Here is a 19,646-nt window from a genome sequence, read left to right as displayed (position 1 = left end):
CCACCCCGTTCGGCCATTTTTGTAGTCTGGTAGCAGAGATAGGATTATCTAGCGCACAGAAACTTTTATACACACGTTATTAACAAAATGTCAACAACGGAAGACTTGTCCAGCCAGCCTTACATGTTCGAGCCAGAGCCGGAGCGAGATGAAAATGAAGACGACGAACCTGCAGAACAACATCTTCATATGGATGTATCGCAATGGTGTGTACTGTATTTACACATGAAACTTTGGTCTTCCGACCTTTTACCACCATGTCGATTTATTTTGATTAATATGTCCGAGGGAGAGAGAGCAAGACAGTGTCTAGTTTGGAGACGGTGATGTCTTGTTTACACTTTCGCCTGGCTCTGAAGAGAGAGAGTGCGCGCGCGCGCGCGACCGGGTCTCTCTCTCTGCTCGTTCTTTCAGTTAAACATGCTCCTGTCACAAGCGCGGCAGTTCATCTACATTAGACGGTGTAATGAAGCGCGTGGGTTACTACATCCAACAACCGAACATTTTAACTTACCCTCTCGTAACTTCTGCATCCTTTAGCTTGGACTACAAAATTGCAGCGAGAAATAATAATGGCGGATTGCTCGAAGTGTTGGGCCGGAAGTCAATGTCCTTATTTGGCAGTTCCGCTGCAAATACTGTGACGTGATAGTTCAAAAAACGTCATAGATAACAGAAAAATCTGAACCGGTTGAAAAATATGACCAAAACAGAATATAAAGATATCAACGAAGCACCTGAAGAGAATAATTTCATCTTTTCTGTACTTCTAAACACTCCAAATATACAACAAAATGCATTTAAGGGCTAAAAAAGTGCATTTAGCATGATATGTCCCCTTTAAATAAATGACATGTTGCTCAGAGACTGAGACATTCAGCTGTCATACATTTGTTGACTTTTGAAAATCAAGTTTTTTCCCAGGAAAGAAGTGGTTTTGAAGCACAAAGTTGTTTTTTATAACTATCTCTTGAAAAATATTTTATTTAAACCCATGAAAATGCAGATTCTGTTGTAATTAACAGTGAAGAATCGCTTTTTTTAAACCATTGTTGGAGCAGACCTAGTGTGACGGCACTGAAATGAAGGAAATCCAAAACCAGCTCCTCCTTTATAATATGAGCACTAATTGGATTTTTACAAGTATAATGAATATAACCAGGGCTTGACATTAGCTGTTTTGCTCACCAGCCACTGTGGCTAGTGGTTTTCCAAAGTTACGAGCCACTCAGCATTTTCACTGGCCACAATTTGGACATCGATACCAATATAGGAAAAAACTGCCATATAGATATTTTTAATATTATCTCATAATTTGGCAGCAGGTATATAAGGCTTCTGTCACTTTATGACCATTATACTGTCTTATATAGCCAATATACTTGGCTTTATGCATGCGCACTTTGGGTGCGAGCACAAAATCTGAGTGAATGAGTGAAATTATGCTCAATATGTGCAAACCCACAGCGAAATTCAAGCCTTGTAACACCAACAATATTCATCCAGTAAAGGAACCCGGTTTGTGTAACTCGCTGTCGGACAGAGTAGAGAGCGAGAACGCGCGGCTGGTAGTGTGTTTTCTGCGGGAAAGATTAAAAAAATAAAATACTTTTATTTTGACAACACTAGATTGCACTTAGTTTATTATTTCAGATGCCTTTTTAAGAGACAACAATTGAAAAATGTATATTATATAAAATTCCACCCGCCTAGTGTCTAGTATGAGGGACTGTGTTACTCGCCACTACTGAAATACACCCACATTTGGTGGGTTGGCGAGTGTTAATGTCAAGCCCTGAATATAACCCTGTAAAATACCAACAAAATCAGCTTTTCCTAAAGCATCTACAGGGTGTCAGTGTGGGGTTTGGTTTCATTAGCAGCGAGAGTGTTTGATTGAGAGACGGCACCTGATGTACTCCTCCTTGTTCTCCTCCGTGACCTGGAGGTTCCCACCGTCCGGCTTCAGCTCGTGAGTGGAAACTTCACCCAGGATCTCCTTATCCACCGAGAAGAACATCTCCAGACCACACTCCTCGATGTTATTATCCCTGACACAACACACACACACACACACTTTGAGAGGCGTTTGTGACTGAAAGCACGTTAGGCTGAGCTGTGTTACAGACATGAGAAACATCTGTGGGGTTTATAATCACACCATACATACACAAGAGAAGACTCAGGAAGTCAGCTCACGGCACTAACAAAAAGCATCCATATCCACCTTACTCTTACGCCCCATGACGCTTTGCACGGATTATGGGTGTAACTTCTGTTAAGCTGTAAACAATCAGTGAAAGGCTCGCTCTATGAACGCAATAATACGTTTAAAAAAAAAAAAGTGTCACAATGAGATGACATTAATCTACTCACCCTTCAACCATCGAACATTAAAAGGACATTTAAAAGTGTAAAAGCATCAGCAATGTACTTTCAACAGATCAAATAACCCCAAAAGCGCGATTTCGTTCATAATGCGTTAAATATCACTGTAGGAATATCTATTATGCAACATATGTTGCCTTCATCAAAAATATTCATTAACATTACGTGATACTATTTCAAAGTGATTTCCCTCATTTTGACAGATTATAAATTGCATTTACCTGTGAAAACAAACCTGGAAAGAGACGTGAGGATTTGAGTAGAAAAACGAGAGATTCTTCGTGCATTCCAGTGAATTATTAATGGGACAAATCATACATTAATTCGGGAGAACAGACCACAGATGTGCAGTATATGTTGTCCTTTTTCACTCTTTTACAGCAGAATGCAGAGGGAAAGAAGAAAATAATCACGAGGAAAAGTAAACGAGACTCCTGCCATAGATATTCTTGATACAACATGTAAAATACCAAGTATAACGTTATTCTCATGATTGAGAATTGGGAAATTGACAGCTCATCCAGTCAAACTGACAGATCAGCTTTATTTAGGGCAACCTTGTGATTATAAATGATTCGTTTCAGTCTTTTTGAAGAGAAGTTCCCCAAACCAGAAGTGCCTCCCATAATTCAACACGCAGTGACATCAGGAATAAGGTGGATACAATCATTTCTGGTGGGCATTTGAATGGATGGTATTCATTTATTGTCAGTATATAGTCTAACGTATATATCAGGGATGCTGCTTCTGTGGATTGTTTTAAGAGACTTCTTAAGACATATCTTTTTAGTCAAGCTTTTCATTTATAAATTGTGTAATTTTTTTATACTTATTTTTTATTTAATTTTTACTGCAATGTTTGATTGTTTGACTTTTGTTTTGTATGCTGTAGCGCTTTGAGTATGTGAAAGGCGCATTATAAATAAAATGTATTATTATTATTATTATTATTAAAGTGTATATATAAAAAAAAACAGAATACCCAAATGCATTATAGGGGTTCTTTGAAGTAAATATCAATCGTACTTAAATATGGTAATCAGTCAGAACTATAACTGAAGTTCCATGGTAGCACATACAGACTTTAATGCATTATGCTTATTAGTATTCATGAGTACGGTAAAGCAGGTAAACTGACTTGATCCAGATGAGGGAGTTGTAAAACTCGGGGTCAATGGACTCCAGGTCTTTCAGAGCCCAGGGCTTGTTCAGGATGCGCTTGTAGAACGGCAACGAGAAGCCCGTGTCGATGAATTTCCCATGAAACAAAGCCTACAGGAATCAGGAGACAATAACATGCTCAAATAACACCAGAGAGATTTTTCCAAATCCAGTTAAAATTTTTATTATCTCACCACTTGGAATACAATTTGACAATGAGCAAATATGGCAAAACAAGATTACCATGGCGATGAAGCGTCCAATGAACTTGAAGTATTTGAGGTGGTCGGGGTTGATGTAGGACGCAGGGTTTATCTGGAGGCAGTAGTTTTCTTTGCCAGCGTACTCGAACAGGCAGTACATGGGGTTCAACACCTCGTGAGATAACAGGAAGAACCATTCCCTGCACCAAACACACAACACACATTATTTTAAAGTATTAACAGAGGTCTACACACAAGTTTGATGCTTTCAAACTAAATCACTTTTTATATTTATATATACACACACACTGCCATTCAAAAGTTTGGGATCGTAAGATTTTTTAAATGTTTTTAAAAGAAGTCTCTTATGCTCACTAAGGCTGCTTTTATTTGATTAAAAATACTTAGTAAAATATTACAATTTAAAATAACTGTTTTCTATGTGAATATATGGTAAAATATAATTATAATTATATATGATAATATATAATTTATAAATATAATTTATTCCTGTGATCAAAGCTGAATTTTCAGCATCATTACTCCAGTCTTCAGTGTCACATGATCCTTCAGAAATCACTCTAATATGATGATACACTCAAGAAATATTTCAGATTATCAAAAAACTAAAAATTCCTTTTTTCTGAAATATTTTACACTAGCATTCAAAAGGTCAGTAAGATTTTTTTTTTGTGGAAAGAAATACATTTTTAGCAAGGATGCATTAAAGTGATCAAAAGTGACAGTAAAGACATTTTTAATGTTACAAAAGATTCCATTTAAAATAAATGCTGTTCTTTTGAACTTTCTCCTCAAAGAATTTCATGAAGTAAAATCACTAAAGGCTTTTTTTCCTCTGCAAAAAAAAAAATAGTCCCATACCATGAACAGCAACAGAAGTTACATTACGCCATTAGATGGAGGCAAAGACTATCTTTCTGAGTCAGTCAGTCAGAGAAGACTTACATATTTTAAAGACTTCAGATGCAAAATCCTCCAAGTCTGTCTAACATTTTTCTTTAATATTGACATTTTTATCAGGCTCCAACATTTCTGAATGGGTTTGAAGTGAAAGTATTTGATGAGCGTATACTATGTGCAGAGAGCATTCACTCAATATTATCATCTCATTTCTGACATAGGTGGCTTTTAGAGGCTTTTGCATCGGAAGTCTTCATATACACACATGAAATATAAACATCATGTGTACACTTTCATTGTAGACATAGTCTTAAGCCAAAATATCAAAAATATTTGTCAAAAATAAGTCCAAGATATTTGTCTGCAGGCACAGAATGGTTCGATTAGGTGTTTCTTCTCTAGAAAGAGAGAAATATGAAACCTGCCTTGCCACGCCTCCGTAGTCGAGCCCTTCCTCCCCGGGGAAGATGATCCACAGCCGGCGGCGCAGATCCTGAGCGCTGAAACTCATGATCTGACGGGAGACACCAGAACAACGTCACTTCACATCTCAGAGACTCTCATGCTAACTGTGTGCAGGTGTCTGAAGCGCTTGGAGAAACTTAAACCTGTTCCTGGATCAGAGATCCACTGAGCTACAAAAAGCTAGAGCTACTAATGGAGAAACACCATATCCATGGTATATTTTGAAGTTATACTGCAGTACCTGCTGGAACGAGTCTTCAAACAGCGTTTTGCGGCTGACGTTGATCTTTATGTGCTGTGGCATCGCTAATTGCTACAAGGAAAAATTAAAAACAAATCTAAAGTTAAAATATAAATTTCGCATTATCATAAATATTATTCTGAACATCTTCAGATGTTACCTAATTAAAAATGTAGTATTTATCCATCCATAACAACACATTTGGATGAAATAGGGAATATTAAAAGGAAACCCTCACCTGACACCAGAATCTGAAGTACTGAACTTTGGCTTTGAAGTCTCGTACGTATGTGATTTGAGGACCGTTCTCACTGAGGGGAAGCAAAGAGTGAGATCGCTCATTATACAAAGAGATTCATGGGTAAAAGTCTGTTAAAACTGCTTTATATTTTGGTCCTAGTTTCAATCTGCATAGAAGTATTGATCTGTAGAGTCAACATACTACTAAATCTATAGCAGTAATGCAAAAAAAGACAAAAAAATGAAATGTTTCATGTTTCTATTCTGTAGTCCTCACTGGTTTGCACACAATAATAAACATGCAATGAAGTCACTCATTTGACTCAAGTGGATTTCACAAGTTAAACTAATCACAAATAATAGTAAACAAGCACTGAGAAACAAATGACTTGCTGAATATGTCAGTGTTGCTACTAAGTGTATTGTAACTTTAACATTTTCAATATCTTTATTTATTATAATGTGAAAAGATACACATTCACTGAAGTGTTTTACAGTCTCTATCACCAATTCAAGGTCAAAATATGAAAATGAGTTCAGTCAAATTGCTTTGCCTGCTAAACCTGCCTGTTTTCTTCATAAACGTCCTCGAACTGAACCCAGAACAGCTGAAACACTCATTCACATGGTGAAACAGTCCTTCTAACAGTCTTATCTAGATGCCGAGCCTTTATTCTGGCGCTCGTGACGGGTAATGCTGTTTGTTTTTTTGAGAATATCTTGTCATCAAAAGCATGTCTCACATTCCTCTGACATAGAGGATCGCTTTGCACCTTAAAAACACTTTTATGTATATCAACACACACACACATTCTCCAGCTCGACAGCGAGAGGTGTGTTTGCGTTCTCTGAGCTGACTCATCACGGAAGATTACAATCGAATTGAGTTTCACACACACAAACCCGTTTTTCCTGTTACGCATCTGAGGTCTGATGAACACACGGTCCTGCCTGAAAGAGATCATTGTGCATCTCCAAGCTAAATCAAGTGAACATGCAATATGAATCTCTCAGGCCAGCCTCAAGGTCATAAATAACATTTTTCATTAATCATTAATCATGATTAGGGTTGGGTATCGTTTGAATTTTAACGATTCCGATTGTTATCGATTCCAGTAAGGTAAAAAAATTTAAATAAAAAAATAAATATCCACATTTATTTTAAGTCTTATTGCAAAACATTTAATTGTAGCTGAATATCATGAACAAAAATCAACAGGCTAAAGAACTCGTACACAAGGAACTTTTGTCTATGGTTTAACAATACAACTAGCCTAACTAATATACATTTCAAGCATTATTAAAGACAAGTAAACACTTAGTTAATTTAAAAAAAAATTTTTTATTATATATAATTAAATAAATAATATTAAAGGGCTGGTATAATGCCCTTTTCACAAGATGTAACATAAGTCTCTGATGTCCCCAGAGTGTGTATGTGAAGTTTTAGCTCAAAATACCCCACAGATATTTTTATATAGCATGTTAAAGTTGTAATTTTTGAGGGTGAGCAAAAACACACAGTATAGTGTCTGTTCCTTTAAATGCAAATGAGCTGCTGCTCCCGGCACAGGGGGCGGAGCTTCAACAGCTTGCACTCACACAGACATGCACTGAAAATGTAAAAAACGTTTAGCCTTTTATGTTCAAAACCGGAATCAGACAATGATGGAGAGACTCGAGAAGAAGTGACAACATGTAGAAGCAACAGGACGTCTCTGAATGGTTAGTTGATGAATTTATGTAGCTGATGTGTAGTTATCTTCTAGTCATTGATTAGCATATTCTGTCTTGATAATCTATAAATCGTGTTCAGGGGGCGGGGTTTATGTAAATTCTAGGGTTGGTGATGTCACTAAATAATTTCCTATCATCATTGTAAAGCTGCTTTGGAACAATCTACATTGTTAAAAGCGCTATACAAATGAAGATGACTAACCCGGGAGGAATGTTGTGTAGTCTTGAGCAATGTAACTTTGCAGAGGTTGTTTATGCCCAAACAGCAACATTACACACTAACTAAAGTTAGACAAGTGAAATCATAATCAACCACCCCTTTAAAATTGCTTTATACAGCCGAGAAAAGTATCATTTGGCCATTCAGCGGTTCTGATGTTCAGTTCAGCCTGTATTTCACACAGTGTGATGCGTGAGGGCTTGCGCTCTTCAGACACAATCACAGAATATGACAGAGCTCGTGTTTTTGGTCATGAGTCACTGTTCTCTCTGCCATGTCTGATGTGATAAGCCTGGTTTTCTTGCATTAATGCTGTTTTGGACTGATTTGTTTGAATGAATTTGCTTACTGGATCAGTGGACTGTGAACTTTCCCAGAGTTTAGCGACTTAAAATGATCTTATCGTAAACAGAGAAAGGAAATCGGGTTTAATAGAAATTTTGGTTTTACAGGTGCTGACAGTGTGATAAACTCCCGACATCTAAGATCATCTAACTGCGTGACGTAAATGACATTAATGACGCAATTTTGCGTGCTTCAGTCATTTTTTGTGCATTAAATTGCTAAGCATTTTGAATTAAATCGCATGCGTTAACTTACTAAACTGTTAATTTCAACACAGATTTCATGAGCATCTATGAGCGAGTGTTTGATGGAGATCTGCACTTACAGGGAGGACTTTCCAGTCCGTGGGTCGATGTAAGTGGTGGTTCTCCGGTTGTGATCTACGAAGTAAGGGATGCCATCGACCGTAAACCTCATCTCCCAACCTTCAGGCAGTGCCTTCTCATTTAGCAAACTGCACAACACAGAAACACAGCCATGATTACACTTTAATAAGCAACAGTTTATGAAAAGAAGATGGTCAATAATTACTCATGGTTTCTCATAAATCAATACTTCACTTTTCCTCACTAACAAATAAGAATAAAATGAAGATCATAAACCGAAACAATGTATAATTTGGAACATATTCACACTTCGGACGGAAACTACAGGACAACGTCCACATTTTGTGGAACATTAACTCGCATATCAACAAGAAAACATCTGAGTCATGTCTCTGAGGTCTGCATCAAAGCAGGCGACGTACGAGTTGTCGAATGAGTTGTTATTTTACAGTGAAGGTCATTAATGTCCAGAGTGCTTTACTGTGTCTTTCTGCACTTTGGCATTTTAGAGGGTTTTAAACACCATGCATGCAACGTATCGCTTTAGATGAGGCTTCAGCTATTCATTAGTGAGTATTAACCGTTCAGAGGACAAAGATTAAGAGGATCTGACCCTTGAGTGCGCGGATCCTCCCACTGCGTCGCTCGGGTCGGGTGATGAACGAAGTAAACTCTGCCAGTAGAGTCTGTTCTCTTCTCTGAGAAAAAAAAAAGAGAGAGAGAGAGAGAAGATGATACCAGGAGGACAGTAAGAAATAATGGAGCCAAGATGTGATTAAACCTCTGCAAACTTTTCCCTCAAACAAATCACTCAAAGCTATTTTCAGCATCTGAGCTATTTTCTCCAGCTGGTTTTTGCACGGAGCAATCGGTTCTCGTTTGTTAAATTGGGACACTGAAGGATGTAGTGGCTAATTTTAGTGCCGCTTTGCAGGTGCGGATAATAAGGTTACCAGAACAATAAAAAGTGGCTGCTACTCCAGCATGTTACACAGGAGAAACAGTTTTCACAGCAGTTTCTCCTGGTGATGAAATGAGGGTTTGTCGCTTTCTTACCCCATCCGTGTGGCAGAGGTCCCAGTGGGTCAAACTCCTTATTCTGGGTGGCCTGGGTAGCCTGATCCTGCAGCTACAGAGTAACACACAGGAAAACATTATGGCTGACTGTATAAAACATACATTATATGGACAAAAGCATTGAGACACAAGAACTTTATATCAACAGAATATATAGACATTTTGGTCCCCCTTTGAAGCTAACAGCTTTCACTTCTGGGAAAGCTTTCCACACGATTCTGGTGTTTCCTCAGGAATTTTTGCTCATTCATCCAGTAGAGCATTTTGTGAGGTCAGGCACTGATGTTGGAAGGCCTGTCTAGCAATGCCCGTTCCAGTTCATCCCAAAGGTGTCCGATGTGGTTGAAATCAGGGCTCAGTGCGAACCACTCAAGTTCTTCCACACCGAACTCATCCAACCGTGTCTTTATGGACTTTGCTTTGTGCACTGGAGCATGGCCATGCTGGAATAAAAAAGGGACTTTCCCAAAAAGTTGGAGGCATATCATTGTCCAAAATGTCTTCGTATGCTGAATCATTAAAGCAACACCAAAGCACTTTTCCTCTTCGGTCCCCCTACAGGTTGGAAGCAGAATTGTCCATTACCGCTGTCGTAAATAATTTTGCCTACCGTCGCACGCACGCTATTTGTTTAAATATTTGGAAATAACGATGTCGACGGACAAAGTAGAGTATGATGTATTGCGACATCAGAAACGAAATAATGACATTGCTTGCTATTTTTTTGCTATTGTAACGCTTGCCGTAAAGCAAGTCAAATTTGTTGTTCTTATGTCTCATTCGAACTACAGATCCACTACCCGATCGGGCAAACTTGCACAGTGCGGTTATAGCCGATAGAGCGTCGCAAAGCGAATGAAGAAGTGCCGTTCACCCTGTTACGAGTTGATGAACCACTGAAACCATTTTGGGAAAAAAATTTAAGGTACAAAAGAATCTTTGGTGTTACTTTAAGATTTCCCTTCACTGGAAGTTATGGGCCAAGCCCAACCCCTGAAAAACAACCCCACACCATAACCCCCCCTCCACCAAACTTTACACTTGGCACAATGCAGTCATGGAAACCCACTCCATGAAGCTCCCGCCGCACAGTGTAATGTGCTGATATTAAAGCGAGTGGGAGTTTGAAACTCTTCAGCTCTGGAATCAGCAGAGTGCTGGCGACTTTTACACACCAAGAGCTTCAGCACTCGGTGACCAGTTTGCTCTGTGACTTTACATCATCTACGAGTTACTGCTGTTCTTAAATGCTGCCACTTTCCAATAATACCACTTATAGATGAACGCGGAATATCTAGTAGAGGTGAAATTCCATGAACTGACTTATTGCAAAGGTGGGATCCCATCACAGTACCATGCTTGAACTCCCTGAACTTTTCAGGATGACCCATTTTTTTTACACAAATGTTTGAAAATAGGTGCTTGATTTAATACACCAGTGGCAATGGGTCTGATTGAAACACTTGTCCCAATACTTTTGTTCATATAGTGTATTATCAAAAGTCCCCAACTTTCAATGCCATAACTTTATAAGATAACTTCCCAATAATATAAGTAAGTCCCTGTTTACACCTGGTATTAAGATGCATTTTGGTCGATTGGGTCACAAGTGGACGACACTAAATACTGGTGTAAACTAGGTCTAAAACGTTTTGAGCTTGTCCACTTTTGACCACTTCTAGAGATATTTGAAAACAAATTTGACCGGATTTCCTTCATAGTGTAGAAAATCATGTGGTCGAATGCATTTGAACAGCCATTAAAGACGTCTACTGACCTAATGCCTACACATTACGGGAAGCACACTCGCCAGACGGGATTTAAACTTTGTCGGCTGGAGACCCAAGTTTGGTTTGAAGATGAAAAACATACCAAGCACAATGTTCTCTCACCATTCCTGATTTCTAACACACACTCACAGTGTTCGGCTGGTCTTGCGTCTATCAGAGCAGAAATTAAAGCTGCTGCTCTCTGTATTTTTCTGTCATGTCCTTTCGCTTTCATATGTAAATTGTAAATTGCGTGAGCTTATTTCGTCCATTAGATCAAAAGATCTGTGAAAGCCCATATATTTACCCACCCATAGACCCTCCCCTCGAAGAAATCAGGACAGAAGTGGTTAAAAGTGGACGAAAGAGACTAATTACAACACCAGGTGTGAACAGAAATGTGTCTCTCTCGTCTACTCATGATCCGATCGACCAAAGCGCATCTTAACACCAGGTGTGTAAGTGTTTTAGACCCCTGAGTCTTCTTCATATATCAGATCTATCTGTGTGTTTAAGTTCCTCACCCCGACGATGAACCTTTGGTTGAACTGCTGCATGGCTCCCTGTAGTTGACTGCGCTGGTGCTGCCACTGCTCGTAGTTCCGCACCGTCTCCATCGTGGGCCGCTGCCACGTGGTGGTTCTGGTAATGTGGTCCACAAAATACACCCGTCCCATCTGGTCCACGCGCCGCTCCCAGCTACAAGAGAGAAGGACATGTTAATCCCTTACAAGTCTCAACGTCATCTACGCTCCTCTCAGAACATGCTCCGAACCGTCCCACGGTCTCGCTTGAGGCGTGGTGGAGATTGAGCCTTTTCTGTGAAATCCTCATCAAGCATGGATGTTTTTAACAAGGACTTGAAGACTTACTTATCAAGCTTTTGGCGTTTGATTAGGTCTGAGAACTGTGAATGATTGGTTGCATGATTTTCTTGGTGTCGTGTTTTGATGTTATTTTATGTTTCTATGTATTTTAGAGTTATTTACTATTTATGGACAGCACTTTGGCCCTTTCTAACGGTTTTGAAAGTGCTTTATAAATAAAAGTTGAGTTGAGAAGCTCATTTTAGGCCAAAAATGTTTATGCATTAATCTTTTAAACAACTTTAAATATAATATACTCATTGCTCGTCTAGCCAAGAACGTGTTTTATGTGAAATGTGGGTCAGGTGAAACCAGCCTAATTACAGGCTGATAAGTTTGTTTAGTCGACTTGTTTTTTAGTCAAATATGTAGTTTTACATATCACTAAATCACCGTGGAAAAAGGTGACCCTAAAATATAAGCTGCATTTTCTTAAACAAAATATAATTTCTTTTGTTGTGAAATTTGACCTTGGCTTTATAAGATTCACCTAGGTACCATTTGGCAGTTGTTTTACATGTAAATATTCAAATATAACTATCAGAAGATATGCAAAATACATGAGATCTTGAGTCCAAACATAACGCCTTTATTAACTGTCCAGATCCTGAACTATTAAGCAACTCCTCCTGAAATAGCCAAACTCTGACTGTGTGTTTCAGTTTAAATATGTTAAAGGTATGCGTCAAGCATGCATACTGCATTCTTTTAAGGGCGTGTCTCATAATTCAGTTTCCTACCCTGTGGGCAGAGGCTCCGGTCTTTCCCAAGTCGTCCTCTTTTCCACATGGTCGACAAAATACAGACGCCCGTTCTGATCGACACGCTGCTCCCAACTGCAAACACACACACACTTCAGTTATTGGACGAATAATATGGAAAAACACTGCAAAAAAATCATTTCTTCCTCTGTATTTTCATCTTAATGTTTTCAATTACAAATTTCTAAAACATTACAGCTATAACATTAAATGTAAATAAGATACATTTACTTGATATGCAAAATGACTTAAGATATTATGTCTTGTTTCCTGAAATATTGATCAAAATTAAGTTATTTAGGAAGTGACGGTTTTCTCCAGAGCATATATATATATATATATATATATATATATATATATATATATATAATAAATTAACTAACTAAATTAATTAACTTTTTTACAACAAAAATGAACCATCACTGAACTTGCTGGACTATGACGCTATTTTCTTCTAGAAACAAACTTTGTTGTATTATTTTCCTGTTATCTCTGTAAAGCTGCTATAGTTATCACTGTAAAAATCGCTATAGAAATAAAGGTGACTTGACGTAATGTGATGTAAACCAACAACACTTCTGTTTATTAACCAAGTGTGTGCAGTTATGGCTAACGCAGATGCTCTCAAACTGTTTCTGGGTTATATGAATGTCATACCCGGGTGGCAGAGGTCCGGTGTTGACCATGCTGGGAATCCGGCTGGGAGTGGGAACTACACCGAGAGCCGTCCTACCAGGCTGATCCACTGTGGGGGCGGGGCTAGACTCTGAGGCTCCTCCCCCAGAGGGATTACGAACTGGGGTGTCTGAACGAGACGAATCGCTGCCGTCAGGAATTGAACCAGTAGAGGAAGCTGCAAAGAGGAGAGGATTTCACCACTGTTTTAATAAATGCAATCTTCCAAACATAATGAGGCAATAAAAAAAATTTACATTTTACAATAGTTAGGGTTGATTTTTCAATAACACACACTCAAAATATGATTCATTAAAAAGATTCATTAATCAGTTAATACTGGCCAGAAAAACCACACACCAATAAATCAGTCTGGATGATATTTTTGGACTTTTCTGACTTTTTTACTTTTCACTCAGGGCTCCAGAAACACCGGTGCCACTAACACCGGTGCCACGGATTTGGTAGCGCTGGGGGTATTTTTAATCATAAATTTAATTTAATCGTAAAATGACTATTGTTTTGCATTAATAAGTGCCGTTACTAATAATATTACATGTTTGTTTATTGGAAATTTGACAGTAAAGCATTGAGCTTGAATGAGATGCAGGTAAAAGTAACGTTTATTAACAACAATAACGAGCAAAACGAATTTTTTTTATAGGGAAAATGTAAATATTCGACTCTTACTGAATGTACCATTGTTCTTCTATAGTCATACAGAACTGACCAACAGCTTCAGTGATTATAAAAAGAGGCTCTTTACTTGTTTTCAGTGTAATTCAGTCACAATATGAAGACAAGATTTGTTTTACATGAGACTTTGCGACTTCCTTCTTTTTTCTTTAAATTGGCCAAATTTCAATACATCTTAACATACAAAAGGACAGCATTAAACATCAAAATAACCAAACAGTGGCTGAATCCAAAATCGCCCCCTAAACCCTCATTCACTATTCCCTACGTTAGTCCACTAATACTGTACACTTAAAGGAGTGAGTGAACTCGGAGAGCCGTTGGGCGTACATCGGTTGTACACTCGTTATTGCGGTGCAATGTGGGATTGAATGTGTGCACTCAATAACGTCCACTGTGAAATGAAATATACTTTATTGTCCCTGATAGGGAAATTTGTAATGGACTCTATACATGATACATAAAAAAATTACAAAAAAATATTCATACACACTATACACATAAAAATAAATAGACTTCACTAATTCATGTTCAACAGTGTAATTGATACCAGTACAAAAGAGTTTTTGAACCTGTTCCGTTTATAACGGAAAGTTTTGCACCTTCTTCCAGACGGTAAGAGTTCATAAGAGCGGAAGAGTACATGAGATGGGTCACTTAAAATACTTTTAGCGTGCATTGCTCATACTGAGTCTGAAAACTAGGATAGTCGTTCAGTCCAATCATTTTTGTTAAGGATGCACTGATACCAGTGCTCGGGTGTCGGTCCGATACTGTGGTCATGTACTCGTAAAACTACCCCAATACAACCGCACCTGATACCAGTTTAAGGGGCTGTTCACATATATCGCGTCTAAAAGCGCTTTGAAATAACAAATTTGTTCACGCAAAAACGCGATATATGAACGGCCCCTTATGGCAGCGTGACATTAACCCTGATTTAGGTATAAAGATAGTTTTTTTCTCAAACATCATCACTGCTTTCATCAAAAATAACCTGACTCTCACTTTTCCAAAAAAGGCTTAGTCTTCAGTACTGTACTAACATATGATAACATCATTTCAGTTGTTCTTCAGTTACATTGATGTGAAATGGGCAGCAGTGACATGTTTGTTTAGGAAAACACCAAGTTGAATGTTAAAATGTCAGCAACAGCATCAGTTGTATATTTACTTTGTGACAGTCAGAAAGTGAAAAACATCTGATGAAAATAAAACATTGTTGGAAGAAAAAGTGGTATCGTTGCATCTAGTGTTGTCACGGTACCAAAATTTCAGTATTCGGTACCGATACCAGTGAAAATCCACGGTTCTCGGTACCAATTTCGGTACCAAAGCTTAATTTAGATTAAATTTACATAATTATATTAAAGTGTATATCACAAAGATGGAAACTGTAGTATTAAAAACACTTTACAATAAGATTCCATTTGTTAGATAACATTAGATAAAATGACCTAACAAAAAAAAACAATAGTTATATACTGTCGCAATTATTCTCCTTTAGGGGTAAATTTAAAAATACATTTTTTAAATCAAAAGTTAACATTATTTCTGTTAACATTATTTAATGCACAATGAATGAAGTGAACAAACATGACCAATCAAGTGTTTTGTATTAAATAACATTCACAAACATTAATTAATGTTGTAAAAATATATTGTTCACGCAATGTGTTATGTTAGATAACACATTAAGTGATGTTAATGAATGGTATCTTATTGTAGCATTACCAAACTATACAGCAGATAAAATATGTTTTATTTGACTTGACTACTTTTATTTAATCCAAAACTGTATTCATATTTAACTTTAAAAGGGCTTTTTAAACCTGCTAAGAGTTATCCAGCCAAGAATAAGACTAGAACTGCTTTTCTGACGGACTGATATTAATGACGGCTTTTTATTTCTCATCTCCATAAATATATCAAGTTGTAAAGCTAATGCAAGGGCTAGAAATCAATTAATAGACCTATGTCACACTTCCTCGTCGTCATGGAGAGCGCAGTTCGCACAAGCGTTTATACTCCCGTGGCGTCTGTCGTTGCTATGCATCCATGAACGCACATGGAAAAGCGAGCGCGCCGCTTCTATTATGAGCGCGCTTGCCGCGCGCCATTTGAAATAACGTATCTGCACGCGCAAAAACATCAGCACCACATCAGCAGCAGCACCGCCGATCGCCATCAGCGCTTTTATGAAGAGGACGCAACTGCACGCGCTTCGGGCATGCACGCGCATCAAGTACCGGGTTTGAGAAAACCTGGTACCGTGACGTTTAAAAAAGAATTAGTACCGACTTGGTACCGAAGTACCGGGTCTTTTGACAACACTAGTTGCATCCCTAATTTTTATCGAAGTTTGAACAATATATAGTATGTTTGATTTTGATTTAACAGAAAGATCACCATAACAAGTGGACAGACCAGACCATATCTGATCTATATCTGACCATATCTGATCTATCAAATAACGCCCTGTTTGTGGGTATAGGGGGCGATTTGGGATTCAGCCATTGAGTATGTGCAGACGGCCTCACCTGGGGAAGACGTGGGTCTGCGTGGGGTCGGCGGGGGAGGTCGCGAGGGTCGTGGGGGTCTCGGGGCTCGTGACCCTCTTGCTGACCCTGACGGAGAGTCCAATCCATTGACCCGACCGTTAGGAGCAGACGGTCGATCCTGACCATCTGAGACCGTTGGGGACGGATCTCTGCTACTGCACACAGACACACACACACACACACGTTTGTGAATCCAAAACCAAGTCAAGTCAGCTTTACTCACAGACCTTCTGTAGCTCCGCCCCTTTTCCAGTCTGTATTTTCACAGCGATCTTACGCATTTATGAATGAACGGCTCGTTTAGAAATCTTCCCGGTCGACTGACATTTGTTAAGACATCTGCTTTAAACATTACAGTCCTCATGATAACTTTCGTTAACTTTACAATAAGTAAATCCACTTCACCAGCTAATTACTCCTGGACAGCGATGCCATAGGCATAGAGATATACAGAGCCACAGCAAAAACGGAAGTTCAATGACAATACTGTAAAGATGCTGCGCGCATAAGGTCTATATAGCGCTTTTTACAATACAGATTGTTTCAAAGCAGCTTTACAGAGATAACAGGCAAATAATGCAACAAAGTTTGTTTCTAGAAGAAAACAGCGTCATAGTCCAGCTTAAATGAGTTCAGTGATGGTTCATTTTTGTTGTAAAAAAGTTATTATTTTAGTTCATTTATATATACAGCCGCTCTGGAGAAAACCATGATGTCATCGTCCAGCTCAGTTCAGTTCTTATATAATGGTGTCAATGCAGCAGATCAATAATATTGTTGAATATTAAATTAATGTACGCAATATGATTACAGACGGGACATTCCTCAACCAATCACAGGTTCCTTTGACCATTTTTGGTACAATCACACTGTCATCAGCACAATAACAACAAAGGAAACACTAGGAAGACAATCATTTCTTCATTTACACTAGTTAATTATTGAATGATATGAAGATACCTTCTGCTCGAGTCTTCGTTAAGCTCCAACTCGCCATTTAAAGTACCTGGGGAAAAAAATAACATTAGCCATTCGTGATCTTTTCAGTGTGAAATATTAAAATAGCATTGTTACTGATTCGAATAGAGTGACTGACTCTGGTTGTTGGCCTCGGCCGACTGGAAAAGATCGGGATCCACTTGCAGACCGTCCAAACACACGGACAGATCGCCAATGTTATCGGCCTGATCTTGGTCTGCGCACAACTGCAGCGTCTGCACAACCTCGCAGACTGGGCAAAACAACACAAATCAATAAACATTAAAATATTGATATTGACATTAAAATAATTATATATATATGTATATATATATCTGACAACATTATTGTATGATTTATTCAAATATATATAGTATGTATATCATGCAAATGATACATAATATACACATTTAGATTATACAATGATAATACAAATTTAGATTTTATAAAGGTGATTTATTAGAATGATAATTTTTTGTTTATATTATATTATTTCATTTTTATTATATATTGTTTATGTATTGCATAAAAAAAATTATTTACATTTTAAATTTAAATTACTGAATGACTAAAAATTATTAATATTTTTGTTATTTTAATAAACATTATATTTATATTACATTTATATTTAAATTATATAAATATAATTTAACAATTTTATACAATATTATGCGATTAAATAAATCTACATTATATAATTGTTACACTGTAAAAATAAATAAATATACATAATATATAAATATACATTAATAATTGTTTTTTTTAATCATTAATCATTTAATTTCATAGTGTGATAACATCACATACTAATCTTGTCTGTCCAATATTATAATTCCTGTCGAAGCTGATAAACATGAAACATGGAAACAGTTTTCTGACAACAAAAATGATTTCCATTTCCTTAAAAATAAAACAAGAGGTGAATCTAGAACTCGACCTCAGGCTACAAACGCTGATGATGGATAATAATTGCGCTCTTTGATGTGGTAAATGTGGGCGGAGCACAGAAACTCACTCTTCATGTCATGTGACTTGAGCGTCTCGCTGACGTCGAGTGTGGCCACGCCCAGCAGAACGTCAGACTTCAGCGTCTGGTGACTCCACACACGGAAGATCAGCTTGCTGAACGGAGTGACGATCCTGGTGGATACACACAACACAGAAATTACAATCCTGGAAAACTACAGATGTACAGAAACACAAGAGAGGAGGAAAACACACTCAACTTTGATACTTAGTGCTAGAGTGGTGATCACACAACCGCTTGACTTGACAAACACCACTGATAATGCAGTCAGTACTGACGTCACTCTTAATCACTTCACGGCGGGAGGATAAACGCATTTAATAGAGAATTGAGGCACATAACAATGTGCTGGTGAAGCCACACACACACACACACACACACACACACACACACACACACACACACACACACACACACACACACACACACACACTTGTTAGTGCTGGTACTGAAAGTAAAGCACACTCACACAGTGAGCGACTGCTTCCACTTGGGCGAGTTTGTGTTGGTGCATTTCTCCGTCTTCTTGGACTGTCCGTCCACACACACCTCCACGTATGGATTCGGCCCGAACCAGTTCTTCTTGTTGTCCTTGAGTTTGGCAGAGATCACTGCAAACAGGAAGAACACATGGTCAAAACAACACAGCATGATTTATGACGGATTTCTGCAAAAACACAGGTGACCCTAAACATTAGAAAAGCTGCTGTTATTGAGGAGGAACTAAAGGGGAATGGGCTAAAATCTTGAAAATACATTGTTTTGGAACAAATGGTTTAAAAATAATGTACATAAAATATGCACAAACTGCATATTATAAAAAAAAATCTAATTCTAATTCTAATCTTAAATTCTAATAAATAATTTTTATATTTTACATTTTTAAATAATATTTTGAATAAAAAATGTGTGTAAATAAACAGGTTTATAGCAAAACTTTTGTATTTAAATTTTTTTAACAATGTTTTAAATAAAGTCTCATGAATTGC

At 37.8% G+C, this 19,646-nt stretch overlaps 1 protein-coding gene and 1 long non-coding RNA gene across 3 annotated transcripts in view; both read right to left on the bottom strand.

The window, feature by feature from the left end:
* itchb (itchy E3 ubiquitin protein ligase b) overlaps positions 1–19,646 on the bottom strand; it is a 32,782-nt gene that overhangs the window by 7,093 nt on the left and 6,043 nt on the right. For both annotated transcript variants that reach the window (XM_082145556.1, XM_082145557.1), the window contains exons 3-19: positions 19,127–19,268; positions 18,646–18,770; positions 17,749–17,883; positions 17,613–17,658; positions 16,632–16,807; positions 13,378–13,573; positions 12,700–12,795; positions 11,618–11,792; positions 9,304–9,376; positions 8,861–8,945; positions 8,247–8,375; positions 5,618–5,690; positions 5,380–5,451; positions 5,099–5,187; positions 3,793–3,952; positions 3,527–3,660; positions 1,911–2,051 (exon numbers count right to left, since the gene is read on the bottom strand). In XM_082145556.1, the coding sequence (XP_082001682.1) occupies positions 1,911–2,051; positions 3,527–3,660; positions 3,793–3,952; positions 5,099–5,187; positions 5,380–5,451; positions 5,618–5,690; positions 8,247–8,375; positions 8,861–8,945; positions 9,304–9,376; positions 11,618–11,792; positions 12,700–12,795; positions 13,378–13,573; positions 16,632–16,807; positions 17,613–17,658; positions 17,749–17,883; positions 18,646–18,770; positions 19,127–19,268 (2,047 nt within the window). The remainder of the gene's footprint in view (positions 1–1,910; positions 2,052–3,526; positions 3,661–3,792; positions 3,953–5,098; positions 5,188–5,379; positions 5,452–5,617; positions 5,691–8,246; positions 8,376–8,860; positions 8,946–9,303; positions 9,377–11,617; positions 11,793–12,699; positions 12,796–13,377; positions 13,574–16,631; positions 16,808–17,612; positions 17,659–17,748; positions 17,884–18,645; positions 18,771–19,126; positions 19,269–19,646) is intronic.
* LOC309481047 lies at positions 9,580–11,610 on the bottom strand. The gene is made up of 2 exons (XR_014199873.1): positions 10,712–11,610; positions 9,580–10,505 (listed from the first exon to the last, which is right to left on the bottom strand). It is a non-coding gene; the product is annotated as an uncharacterized lncRNA (long non-coding RNA).

Source organism: Leuciscus leuciscus (assembly GCF_965113295.1).
Source record: "Leuciscus leuciscus genome assembly, chromosome: 18".
NCBI lineage: Eukaryota > Metazoa > Chordata > Actinopteri > Cypriniformes > Leuciscidae > Leuciscus > Leuciscus leuciscus.
The sequence above is the reverse complement of the archived record's forward strand: the minus strand, read 5'-3'. Positions and strand labels throughout refer to the sequence as shown.